Source organism: Elgaria multicarinata, chromosome 23, assembly GCF_023053635.1.
Source record: "Elgaria multicarinata webbii isolate HBS135686 ecotype San Diego chromosome 23, rElgMul1.1.pri, whole genome shotgun sequence".
Classification (NCBI taxonomy): domain Eukaryota; kingdom Metazoa; phylum Chordata; class Lepidosauria; order Squamata; family Anguidae; genus Elgaria; species Elgaria multicarinata.
In genome coordinates this window covers 7326175-7338580 of record NC_086193.1, presented here as the reverse complement: position 1 = coordinate 7338580, position 12406 = coordinate 7326175, and the positions used below count along the sequence as shown (strand labels likewise).

At 46.6% G+C, this 12406-nt stretch overlaps 1 protein-coding gene across 1 annotated transcript in view; it reads left to right on the top strand.

The window, feature by feature from the left end:
* The first annotated feature begins 347 nt into the window (after window positions 1-347).
* The window catches only part of ABCA7 (ATP binding cassette subfamily A member 7), an 83248-nt gene continuing 71189 nt past the window's right edge, over window positions 348-12406 (top strand). Inside the window, exons 1-6 of the mRNA XM_063147261.1 lie at window positions 348-470; window positions 2514-2607; window positions 4294-4435; window positions 5115-5242; window positions 6682-6803; window positions 9761-9949. Of these exons, the coding sequence (XP_063003331.1) occupies window positions 402-470; window positions 2514-2607; window positions 4294-4435; window positions 5115-5242; window positions 6682-6803; window positions 9761-9949 (744 nt within the window). The 5' untranslated portion in view covers window positions 348-401. The remainder of the gene's footprint in view (window positions 471-2513; window positions 2608-4293; window positions 4436-5114; window positions 5243-6681; window positions 6804-9760; window positions 9950-12406) is intronic.

Below are 12406 nucleotides of genomic sequence, written 5' to 3'. Positions count from 1 at the left end.
CAGGTTACCAGAAGCTCAGAGTGGGCTGGGTGAGGCAGCAGGGCCTTTTGGGGGCTTATTTTAAGGACATGCCGGTCCAGCTGGTCACTCCCCCCCTGCCCTGCCACCCGTGCTTCTAATACTAAGATGTGCCATCCTCTGGGGAATGTGGAATGGCTGGTCCACGCAGTTACAGAAAAGGCTCTCGTTTTCCAAGGACAAAAGGGGCCAGGAGGAAAATGCTGCTTCCTTATGCTTTATTCACTACTCCGGTTTCCTTGAGTTCTTCTGGTCTGTTTTCTGGATGATTTCCACTTTGTGAAATACGTATAGTATAGGCTAATGGGTTCCCCCCTGCATTTAGGCAACTCAAGGCACATCAGGTGACAGAGCATGGTGGGGAAGCCCGGATCCTCCTGTGCATGATGGGCTTTGGCATCCAGCTGGCGTTATTGATGTGGAAGAACTTCACCTATCGGCGCAGACAGACGGTGAGTGGTTAGTCAGAATGTTATGTTATGGAATTGTTGTAGATCACAAGCTGAATATGAGCCAACAGTGCGATATGGCTGCAAGAAAGGCAAATGCTATTTTGGGCTGCATTAATAGAAGTATAGCTTCCAAATCACGTGAGGTACTGGTTCCTCTCTATTCGGCCCTGGTTAGGCCTCATCTAGAGTATTGCGTCCAGTTCTGGGCTCCACAATTCAAGAAGGACGCAGACAAGCTGGAGCGTGTTCAGAAGAGGGCAACCAGGATGATCAGAGGTCTAGAAACAAAGCCCTATGAAGAGAGACTGAAAGAACTGGGCATGTTTAGCCTGGAGAAGAGAAGATGGAGGGGAGACATGATAGCACCCTTCAAATACTTAAAAGGTTGTCACACAGAGGAGGGCCAGGATCTCTTCTCGATTCTCCCAGAGTGCAGGACACGGAATAACAGGCTCAAGTTAAAGGAAGCCAGATTCCGGCTGGACATCAGGAAAAACTTCCTGACTGTTAGAGCAGTGCGACAGTGGAATCAGCTACCTAGAGAGGTGGTGGGCTCTCCCACACTAGAGGCCTTCAAGAGGCAGCTGGACAACCATCTGTCAGGGATGCTTTAGGGTGGATTCCTGCATTGAGCAGGGGGTTGGACTCGATGGCCTTGTAGGCCCCTTCCAACTCTGCTATTCTATGATTCTATGTATGGAAGAATTCTGATTTTTCAATTCACCATTGCCCCCCCCTCCCCGGATAAAGGAGGCTTGGAAGAGGAGGTTCCAGGTTAGTTGGGTGGGGGCAGGTGGGCTTGTAACTTGATTTACGAGACTGCCCTAACTTATTTATTTATTTATTTATTTATTATATTTTTATACCGCCCAATAGCCAAAACTCTCTGGGCGGTTCACAAAAATTAAAACCATAATAAAACAACCAACAGGTTAAAAGCACAAATCCAAAATACAGTATAAAAAGCACCACCAGGATAAAAACCACGCAGCAGAATTGATATAAAATTAAAATACAGAGTTAAAACAGTGCGATTTAAATTTAAGTTAAAATTAAGCGTTAAAATACTGAGAGAATAAAAAGGTCGACGAAAAGAGTACAGTGTAGGCGCCTGGCAGACCTCTCTGGGGAGCTCGTTCCACAGCCGGGGTGCCACAGCAGAGAAGGCCCTGCTCCTGGTAGCCACCTGCCTCACTTCCTTTGGCAGGGGCTCATGGAGAAGGACCCCTGCGGATGATCTTAAGGTCCGGGCAGGTACATATGGAAGGCGGCTTTCCTTCAAATAACCTGGCCCTAAGCCGTTTAGGGCTTTGAATGTCAATACCAACTTCCTGGGGGGTGGGGATAACTAACACTCTGGAAAACAGAAACAAACTTCAATGTGATCTTGATAGGCTGGAGTGCTGGGCTGAAAACAACAGAATGAAATTTAATAGGGATAAATGCTAAATTCTGCATCTAGGAAAAGGAAACCAAATGCACAGTTACAAGATGGGGCTCAGCAATACTTGGCTCAGCAATACTACAAACGAGAAGACTCTTGGAATTGTTGCAGATGCCCTGCTTTATTATTATAGATAGTATGCTTGGTATTAAAGTTATTAGATCCTATCTGGCAAAATGCCCGGCATCACCGTGGTAGGGGTATGTGTGTGAAGGGAGAGTGCTTGTGGTATTTTGCGAAGGCGCTTTTGTGGATCCATGTGCCAACACACCCACACCCTGTGGGATGAGGGAGGGGGCGGGTAGGTAATTCTTTTTGATACAAATACTTCCTAAAAAACCATCTTAGAAGAGGCCTTACGTCGACCCTTCATTCCCGCACAGACGGGAAAGCCTCTTCTAAGATGTCACCCGTTGGAACGTACCCCACACACCATCTAAAACCAAAATATGCTCTTCCTCTGCAAATAGATGCATTAATTAATTGGCCAGTTTAAAAGTTTCTTGATTAACTGGCTAGCGTTTCTTTAATCGAGGGAAGGATCTTGTTTGTTTGATTTTGCATGAGATTGTTCAAGGTTTTCCTGCTGCCGTCTCCAGTTACAGCTGATCATTGAAGTCCTTTGGCCTCTTTTCCTGTTTCTCATCCTCATTTCGGTGCGTCGGTCTCATCCGCCGTTTGAACAGCACGAATGTAAGTATAAAGACGGGTCCCCTTGGGATGAGGTGGCGCCCCCTTGTGGGTGGAGGTCTCTCTAGGGGAAATGGATGCAATGGATGTTGGATGTTTTATTGTGTCCTTAATGGTTTTAATTTTTGTGAACTGCCCAGAGAGCTTCGGCTATTGGGTGGTATAAAAATGTAATAAATAAATAACTAAATTAGCACAGTGGTTCCCAATTAGTGGTCCACGGACCCCAGAGGGTCCATGTAACTCACCGAAGGGGTCCGTGGCACCATTCACATATTCACCATTCATTTCTGGAGTCCACGGACGACGAATTCCTACCAGAAGTAAAATATAACATCCCTGAGCACCTGCATGATTTAGCGACTAGCTTCAGAGATTCCTTCCCTGCACCTAATCCTGAAAACTCCTGGAGAAGGAATCCTTTTGAATGTGGTGATGGACAACTAACAACTCTTTCTGCGGAAGAGCGAGATGCACTTGTTGACGTGACTTGTGATGGTTCCTTGAAATCATTTTTCAAAGAATATAGACTGGACCAATTCTGGGTGACGGTTTTTCCTGGTTATAAGAAGTTAGCTTTGAAACATCTAGTTCCCTTTTGTTCCACATATCTTTGTGAACAAACATTTTTGATGTGTTGTTATATGAAAAACAAGCATAGAAATCGGCTCGATGTTGATCCAGATTTGAGATTAAAAGTAGGAAATATTGAACCGGATATGGAAGGGATTGTTCAGGACAAAAAGAGGCATGATTTCTCCCATCACATTTAGGTTTAGTAGCTGCTAGACAAGTCATAATTTGTTCAATTGTAAACTAGACATTAGTAAAATTAAATTCGTCTTTATATTCCTAACTAAATCGTTGTAATTTTTGCATGGGAATATCACAAATATCACAAATTTTATGGTCTGTTTTTTAGTATACCTAAAATCCTTTGCTTATTAGGGGCTACCCCTTATTTTCTCCAAAAATTGCTTCGCACAGATAACTACCATAGAGATTTTTTTTTCAAAAGTAGGGGGGTCCATGGCTTGGCATTTGAAAAACAAGGAGTCCGCAGCACTTGGCTAATTGCGAACCACTGTTCTAGGGGAAATGGATGCATTAGCGCAAGCAGGAAATGGGTGCTTTCAACGCCAATGATACAACATAGAAGGCAGCAGTTGAAATAAACAGCAAAAAGTGGTGCTAACCAGCATACAAACTTGCACTACTGAATGAAGGAACAGAAATGGGGTAAATGATTTAAGGAAACCATGTATACAATATCATAATAGTACCACCAAATATTTGCCGTGTAACAGAAGGTTGTTAACAGCACCAAGCGTGTAAGGTTGAGGGTTCAGACCACGCAAACAGAAAGTTATTAACAGTTAAACAGAAGTGATTTATACAGTAGCGAGACGCTAGATAAGGAACCTGTACTTAATTAAACAGAAGTTATTTATAGTAGCGAGACCCTCTGAACACAGAAGTTGTGTATTTTAGCTCTCAGTAGGCTCGGTCTTCCCTGTAGATGTCTTTTTAAAAAGCATGTGTTAACACCCTTCTAAGTTGGTAGCTGCAGCACACGCCTCTCTTCTTCTTCTTCTTCTTCTTCTTCTTCTTCTTCTTTTGGTATGACGCTTGGCTTTGCTCCGAAGACCATCTCACCAGGCCTCTGGCTGTACTTCTCGCCCCATGCAGGTCACTTCCCAAACAAGGCGCTACCCTCTGCCGGGACGCTGTCGTGGATACAGGGCATCCTCTGCAATGTGAACAACCCCTGCTTCCGGTACCCAACGGCTGGAGAGACACCAGGCTTAGTGGGAAATTTCAACCATTCCATGTGAGTGGCGGGGCTACCATTTTCCTTGTGTCCCATGCACTCCCCAGAATTTTCCTTATATAATTGAGATGCTAGACCTCCTTTGGCCCAAGGGCCGAATTCAATTTCAGAGAAACTTTTAGGACCCGCGTTCCAGTGGTGGGCGGAGCCAAAGGCAATTGAGGAGGGGCCAACATACCTAAAATAATTCCATATTTTTGTTTAAATTCTTACTGCTGGTAACTAAGTCTTAGGAGAAGCATTTCAGCTGGAAACAAAGCCCTATGAAGAGAGACTGAAAGAACTGGGCATGTTTAGCCTAGAGAAGAGAAGACTGAGGGGAGACATGATAGCACTCTTCAAATACTTGAAATGTTGTCCCACAGAGGAGGGCCAGGATCTCTTCTCGATCCTCCCAGAGTGCAAGACATGGAATAATGGGCTCAAGTTAAAGGAAGCCAGATTCTGGCTGGACATCAGGAAAAACTTCCTGATTGTTAGAGCAATGGAATCAGTTGCCTGGTGAGGTTGTGGACTCTCCCACACTAGAGGCCTTCAATTGGCAGCTGGACAACCACCTGTCAGGGATGCTTTAGGGTGGATTCCTGCATAGAGCAGGGGGTTGGACTCGATGGCTTTATGGACCCCTTCCAACTCTACTATTCAATGATTCAAGCTTGCCCTTGTCTTCCTCTATCAGCCTCTCCCGCCTCTTCGCTGATGCCCAGAAGGTGCTCCACCACTTGAACCACCAGCCGATGCAGAACAGTTTTTCCCAGCTCCTGTCTGTCTTGCCTCAGCTTGGCCGCAACAGAAGTTCATGGCCAGGTAAGCATCAGGCTTTGCTCCCATGGGGCCACAGAAGGGGGTTGGGACCTCACCTTTGCCAGAGTCCTCAGTAGCAACCTGGCTGTCTCCTAAGGCTATCTCAGCTTCTCTTCTGCAGGCCGTCGAGCCTTAACTGGGTCAACAGTTTAGCCTAGCGGTGGGCAGAATGTTGAGGTGTCCAGAAAAAAATCCTCTCCAAGCAGAGAGATTAGCAGAGTAATACAGCGTTCCAGGCAGGATTCAGAGAAAGCGAATACAGCCACAAAGATAAACCACAGCAATTTCTTCAGCAACGCTTTACTGAGGCATAGACATAGAGATCTTATTTACAATATCATACAATATACTCACAGAACGTCATGTTCACACAGGAGAGAGTAAAGATATGCTTCCACACAAGACTTATATACAGAGCATTATCTTTACCTACCAATTTACAACTTAACAGTCAATCAATCACACTTGTCAGGTCGTTAACCAATAAACCAATTATCTCCTGACCTTTAAAGTGGCTGATGTAACTCTTTGCAATTCTTGCAACTACCTGGGTGGGACTGAAACTATGGATATTAAAAATCAAAACCCGGACAATTGGGACCTATGACTAGATCTCTGGGTGATTTGTAGTAGATCAGACTCCCAGTTGTTTAACAATCGCAGCAGCCGAAATTGAACTCTTTAAATCGGGGTGGGCAACTTCCAGGAGTCTGGGGGCCACACAGAATGGCAGGGGGCTGCATGTGGCCCGTGTGGGCCGGGTATTACCCAGTCCTGGTTTAAAGAAAGAAAGCTTGGGTGGGTAACCTGGAGTGGATTTTTGTGTACAAGGACCATGAACGTTGTTTAGTTCTGATACCCAAACTGAGTCCCTGGGCTCAAATTCCTCCATTCTAAGTGTGTGGGTTGGATCCAGACATAGTCATGGTAGGGCAGATGCATTGAAATCAGTGGGTCTGAATCCAACTCTAGGTCATCTGCACTTGGGTTCAGTTGGTGGATCTTGGGGTTCTAGTAAAAAACACAGTAGATCCCTGAAGCCTGAGTTCTGCCCACCCCTGAGCTGGTGGCCGTTGTTATGATAGCGCTATCTATTTACACGCTTTAGGACGAATGCGAGGGTAGGCTTTGTGGAAGAGATCCGGGGCCCTGGGAAATAAGATTTAGGCCTCGGTGGGCCCACGCCTGACAACGCCCCTTCTTGGGTGAATCTCGTTCAGCGGCGTGGGTGATCTGCCGCTCAGGATCCTTTGCGAGCTCTTGTCTAGCAGGCTCCGACTTTGTAGTGTCTGGTCCTGGGTTCAGCACCTCCACAGTTTGCACCAGCTGTCCCGGCTGTTCCTCCTCTTCCGGGTCTGAGTCCTGGCTGCTGCTCCGAGCTGCGTTCAGAACACCGCCTCACTTGGAACTTCTCGGCCTTTGTCTCCCTCCCTGCTTGCCAGCCATGCAGCTCAGGACCTACCTGAAAGAAAATGAGACTTTCTCCCAGTTTCTCCTGACAAACGCCTCCGTCCCGCCTGCTTTGGTGGATGAACTCCTGGGGTCACAGCTCAGCCTGCGGGTGGTAAGTAAAACAGCAGGTTCTTCTGAAGGACTAGAACCTTAAGGCCTAGAAATAGAAAGAAGGGGGAGTTGAAGAGGATGGCAAGAGCATGGTTCCTGACGTGAACCTACCCGTCCACTGCGCTCAACATCTAAGGTCCTCCTCCGAGTGCCTACTCTGAGGGAAGCTTGGAGGATGGCAATGAGAGACAGGGCCTTTTCAGTGGTGGCCCCCCAATTATGGAATGATCTCCCCGATGAGGCTCGCCTGGTGCCAACATTGTTACCTTTTCGGCGCCTGGTCAAGACTTTTCTCTTCTGCCAGGCATTTAACAGCATTTAACAAATGAATTTGTTTGTTTTTTAACGGACCCCAGAATTGTCATTGTTTAAAATGGATACTGTTTTACACTGTTGTTTTTATATTTTTGACGGTTTAAAATCTGTATACTTTTTAAAGTTCATTGTTTTTAACTTTTGTAAACCGCCCAGAGAGCTTTTAATAAATAAATTATTTTTAATAATATTTAAAATAATTTAAAAATAAATAATTATTTTTAATAATTTATTATTATTAAATTTAATAAATAAATAAATAAATAAATAAATAAATAAATAAAACTCTGTTGAGAAGGGGGAGCAGGAGTACCTTCCCAGCCCAGCTGAAGGCCACTGCCGTGAAGGTTCCTTCCACCTCAGCTGTTAGCAGTGCCTGCAGCCATTCCAGCACTGGCCACCACACAAAAGGAATCTGGAAGCAATCCTACGATCACACTGAAATAACTGATTCGCAGGGTTTTATTAGTGTGCGGGTAGAAAGAGGGGCAAATTCCCCGCCTCTGGAGGCCAACTTTGTATTGCTTTCGGCGCCTCCTGAAAACGTCATTATTCCAGGGGGGAATCCGCACGTCGTACCGAGACCGCTTCTAAGCGACCCCAGTGCGACGTGAAAGCGATCGTGTAACTTGCCTTTGGAAGAGCTGAAGAGCCAGCGTCCTTGCTGCCACCGCCACCCACAGACCTCCTCGCCGGCTGGGACGGAGAGCTCGGGGGAAGAAGGCGGGGTGGAGAGCTTCTTCCGCTCTCCACCCCGCCTTCTTCAGCAGAGCTCTCCTCGCTGGCCGGCGAGGATGTCTGTGGGTGGCGGGTGGCGGCAAGGACGCCGGCTCTTCGGCTCTTCCAAAGGCAAGTTACACGATCGCTTTCACGTCGCACTGGGGTCGCTTAGAAGCGGTCTCGGTACGATGTGCGGATTCCCCCCTGGAAGCCTTCCCTTAACGACCAACCACGGTTCACTGTACCTTTTGCTTCTTTTAAAAATCTATTTTAAAGTGTTTTATTCTGGCTTTTTATTTTATCTTATCTTGTACACTGCTCCGAAATTTTCAATGGGGAAGCGGTATATAAATATTGTAAATGAATAAATAAAAAATAAAATAAATTGAAAACGGAATTTCAGCAGGTGTCATTTGTATGCATGCGGCACCTGGCGAAATCCCTTCTTCATCGCAACAGTTCAAGCTGCAGGAGCCTTGCCCTCTTTTGTATCTGGTCAAGAGGGCAGGGCTCTTGCAGCTTTAACTGTTGTGATGAAGAGGGGATTTCACCAGGTGCCGCATGCATAACAAACGACACCTGCTGAAATTCCCTTTTCTATTCAACTGTTAAAGATACAGGAGCCCGGTCCTCCTTTCCATAGGGTCACCCTATAAAGGAGTAATCCTTAACACGAAGGAAAAGAAAGCTGCAGTAAACTATGCACAGTGCTTGGGACAACTTTTGAAAATAAGCTCCAACCCGGGAAGTATTCCTAATGTATCGGATCTGCTTTGGGAAAAGGGGCAGGTTATTTAGAATCTAAGGAGAAAGTCCACTGAGAATTTCGGAAGCACCCCTGTGTTAAGAATGTAAGAAGTGCCCAGATGCTGGATCAGACCAAGGGTCCATCTAGTCCAGCACTCTGTTCACACAGTGGCCAACCACCTTTTGACCCACAAGCAGGGCATGGTGCAACAGCACCCTCCCACCCATGTTCCCCAGCAACTGGTGCACACAGTCCGACTGCCTTGAATACTGGAGATAGCACACAAAAATCAGGGCTAGTAGCCATGGATAGCCTTCTCCTCCAGGAATTTATCCAACCCTCTTTTAAAGCCATCCAAATGGGTGGCCATCACTACATCTTGTGGTAGTGAGTTCCATAGTTTAACTATGCGCTGTGTGAAGAAGTCCTTCCTTTTATTTGTCCTGGATCTCCCACCCATCAGCTTCATGGGTTCTAGTATTTTGAGAGAGGGAGAAAAATGTCTCCCTGTCCACATTCTCCATCCCATGCATCATTTTGTACACCTCTATCATGTCTCCCCTTAGCCACCTCTTTTCCAAGCAGAACAATCCCAGTTGATGTAACCTTCCCTCGAAGGGGAGATGCTCCAGCCCTTTAATCCAGCCACTTAATGGTTCTCTGTGAGGTTTCTCTCCAGATGAATGTATCCAATACATTCATTGTATCCAATACATACATTCAATAAATTCCGTGCAGGACACGGAATAACGGGCTCAAGTTAAAGGAAGCCAGATTCCAGCTGGACATCAGGAAAAACTTCCTGACTGTTAGAGCAGTACGACAATGGAACCAGTTGCCTGGTGAGGTTGTGGGCTCTCTCAGACTAGAGTCATTCAAGAGGCAGCTGGACATCCATCTGTCAGGGATGCTTTAGGGTGGATTCCTGCATTGAGCAGGGGGTTGGACTCGATGGCCTTGTAGGCCCCTTCCAACTCTGCTATTCTATGATTCTATGATTCAATGTGAAACTGGCTAAGAAGAAAGCAAGAGCAGTGTTTACATGAGGAAATGGGAGCCGCCCCAGGTTCATGGTGTGGTTTTAGTAAAAGCAGGGCTATGCAGGCTGCAGATCGGTCTGGTTTAGGTTCTCTCTTTGCTTCTGCATCTTAACAGCCCGACTTCTCCTCTTCCAGTTCTCGCTCGCCGGCCTGCCCTTGAAGCAAATGGTTTGCAACGGTTCCGTTCTGTCCGACGTGCTGGTGGTGAAAGACGCCGGGGCCGCTGAGGAGCTGCAGCGGGACCTCTGCGCCTTGTCCGACGGGACCCTCCGGGCCATGGAACGCAGCTTCTTCTCCCAAGTGGATTGGGTCAGAATCCTTGCAGTAAGTGGAGAGGCTGCATGTGTCTTAAGGAATGCAGGCTGGTTGGCATGCTTTGCACTGGTTTGCTGGTTTCTGGCTTTTGGGCGGTATTTCCCCCTATCCTAAAAAGGTGGAAATGTCTCCCTTAAGGTTCAGCTGTTTGCATTAAGGCCTTTGAGCTGGTATTTTGGCTTCTGCTTCCTTTGCCTTCAGACCTGCTCACCCCTGGAACGGGGGCTCCGAGGGCTTCTCTGAAATGGGACTTGGCCCTTGGCTTCCTTGCTTTGCACGATCTTCGGCCCATCTCCATCGTCTGTCGCTGTTTAGCATCCTGCTTCTGTGCTTTTCTCCAAACGCTTGCTGAACTGCGTTTTTTAACTAGGCCTTTAAATCTGTGCATGTCCCATGTCTGGAATGGATTATATAAGTCAAATTGCACAAGTGTGCCCCTAAGGTGGCCTATACCCTGGTATGAACTCTCCTAGCATCATAAAATGGTGCAATTGTGAAGTTGGAACAGAAGAAGTACCCTGATGCTGGATCAGACCAAGGGTCCATCTAGTCCTGCACTGTGTTCACACAGTGGCCAACCAGCTTTTGACCTACAAGCAGGGCATGGTGCAACAACACCCTCCCGCCCATGTTCCCCAGCAGCTGATGCACGTAGGGTTACTGCTGCCTCAAATACTGGAGATAGCACACTTGATATTTACCCGACCATTCTACCCAAGAAACGGCACTCAAGGTGACTTGCAAGGTGACTTGCATTAGAATCATAGAATAGCAGAGTTGGAAGGGGCCTGCAAGGCCATCGAGTCCAACCCCCTGCTCAATGCAGGAATCCACCCTAAAGCATCCCTGATAGATGCTTGTCCAGCTGCCTCTTGAAGGCCTCTATTGTGGGAGAGCCCACAACCTCCCTAGGTCACTGATTCCATTGTCGTACTGCTCTAACAGTCAAGAAGTTTTTCCTGATGTCCAGCTGGAATCTGGCTTCCTTTAACTTCAGCCCATTATTCTGTGTCCTGCACTCTGGGAGGATTGAGAAGAGATCCTGGCCCTCCTCTGTGTGAGAACCTTTCAAGTATTTGAAGAGTGCTATCATGTCTCCCCTCCATCTTCTCTTCTCCAGGCTAAACAGGCCCAGTTCTTTCAGTCAGTCTCTCTTCATAGGGCTTTGTTTCCAGACCCCTGATCATCCTGGTTGCCCTCCTCTGAACACGCTCCAGCTTGTCTGCATCCTTCTTGAATTGTGGAGCCCAGAACTGGACGCAATACTCTAGATGAGGCCTAACCAGGGCCGAACAGAGAGGAACCAGGACCTCACGTGATTTGGAAGCTATACTACTATTAATGCAGCCCAAAATAGCATTTGCCTTTCTTGCAGCCCTATCACACTGTTGACTCATATTCAGCTTGTGATCTACAACAATTCCAAGATCCTTCTCGTTTGTAGTATTGCTGAGCCAAGTGTCCCCCATCTTGTAACTGTGTATTTGGTTTCTATTTCCTAAATGTAGAACCTGGCATTTATCCCTATTAAATTTCATTCTGTTGTTTTCAGCCCAGCACTCCAGCCTATCAAGATCACTATATTAACTATATTATACTCAGTTAAATATATTCAATGTGATGATAATACAAATCAGAAAACAATTTCCTGCTACATCAGTGTAGCAATATAACATTCAATAATGATTAACAATCATTCACACGTATATTAAACCAGTTAATAAATTATTCCTATGGTGGTTGCCTCTTGGGGTTCTTTTTGTTCATGTTAATTCCAACACTGCCTTGAGTTTATTTGACTTTCATTAACTGCCATCTCTTCCTCTTTGGGGCTGGAGCATCTCCCCTATGATGGAAGGTGACATCAACTGGGGTTGTTTAGGCTGGAAAAAAGGAGGCTGAGGGGAGACATGATAGAGGTGGACAAAATTATGCAGGATGTGGAGAATGTGGACAGGGAGACATTTTTCTCCCTCTCTCAAAACACTAAAACCCGGGGTCATCCCATGAAGCTGATGGGTGGGAGATCCAGGACAAATAAAAGGAAAGACTTCTTCACACAGCGCAGAGTTAAATGATGGAACTCACTACCACATGATGTAGTGATGGCCACCCATTTGGATGGCTTTCAAAAGGGGTTGGATCAATTCCTGGAGGCGAAGGCTATCCACGGCTACTAGCCCTGATGGTTGTGTGCTATCTCCAGTATTCAAGGCAATAAGCCTGTGTGCCCCAGTTGCTGGGGAACATGGGTGGGAGGGTGCTGTTGCACCACGTCCTGCTCGTTCATCCCTGGCCGATGGCTGGTTGGCCACTGTGTGAACAGAGTGCTGGACTAGATGGACCCTTGGTCTGATCCAGCAGGGCTCTTCTGATGTCCTAGGGTGGATATGCTTCCTGGGCAGTGATGCTTCTTTGATGCATCAAAGAAAAACAGCCACCATTTTTTCTCTCCCTAACTGTTCC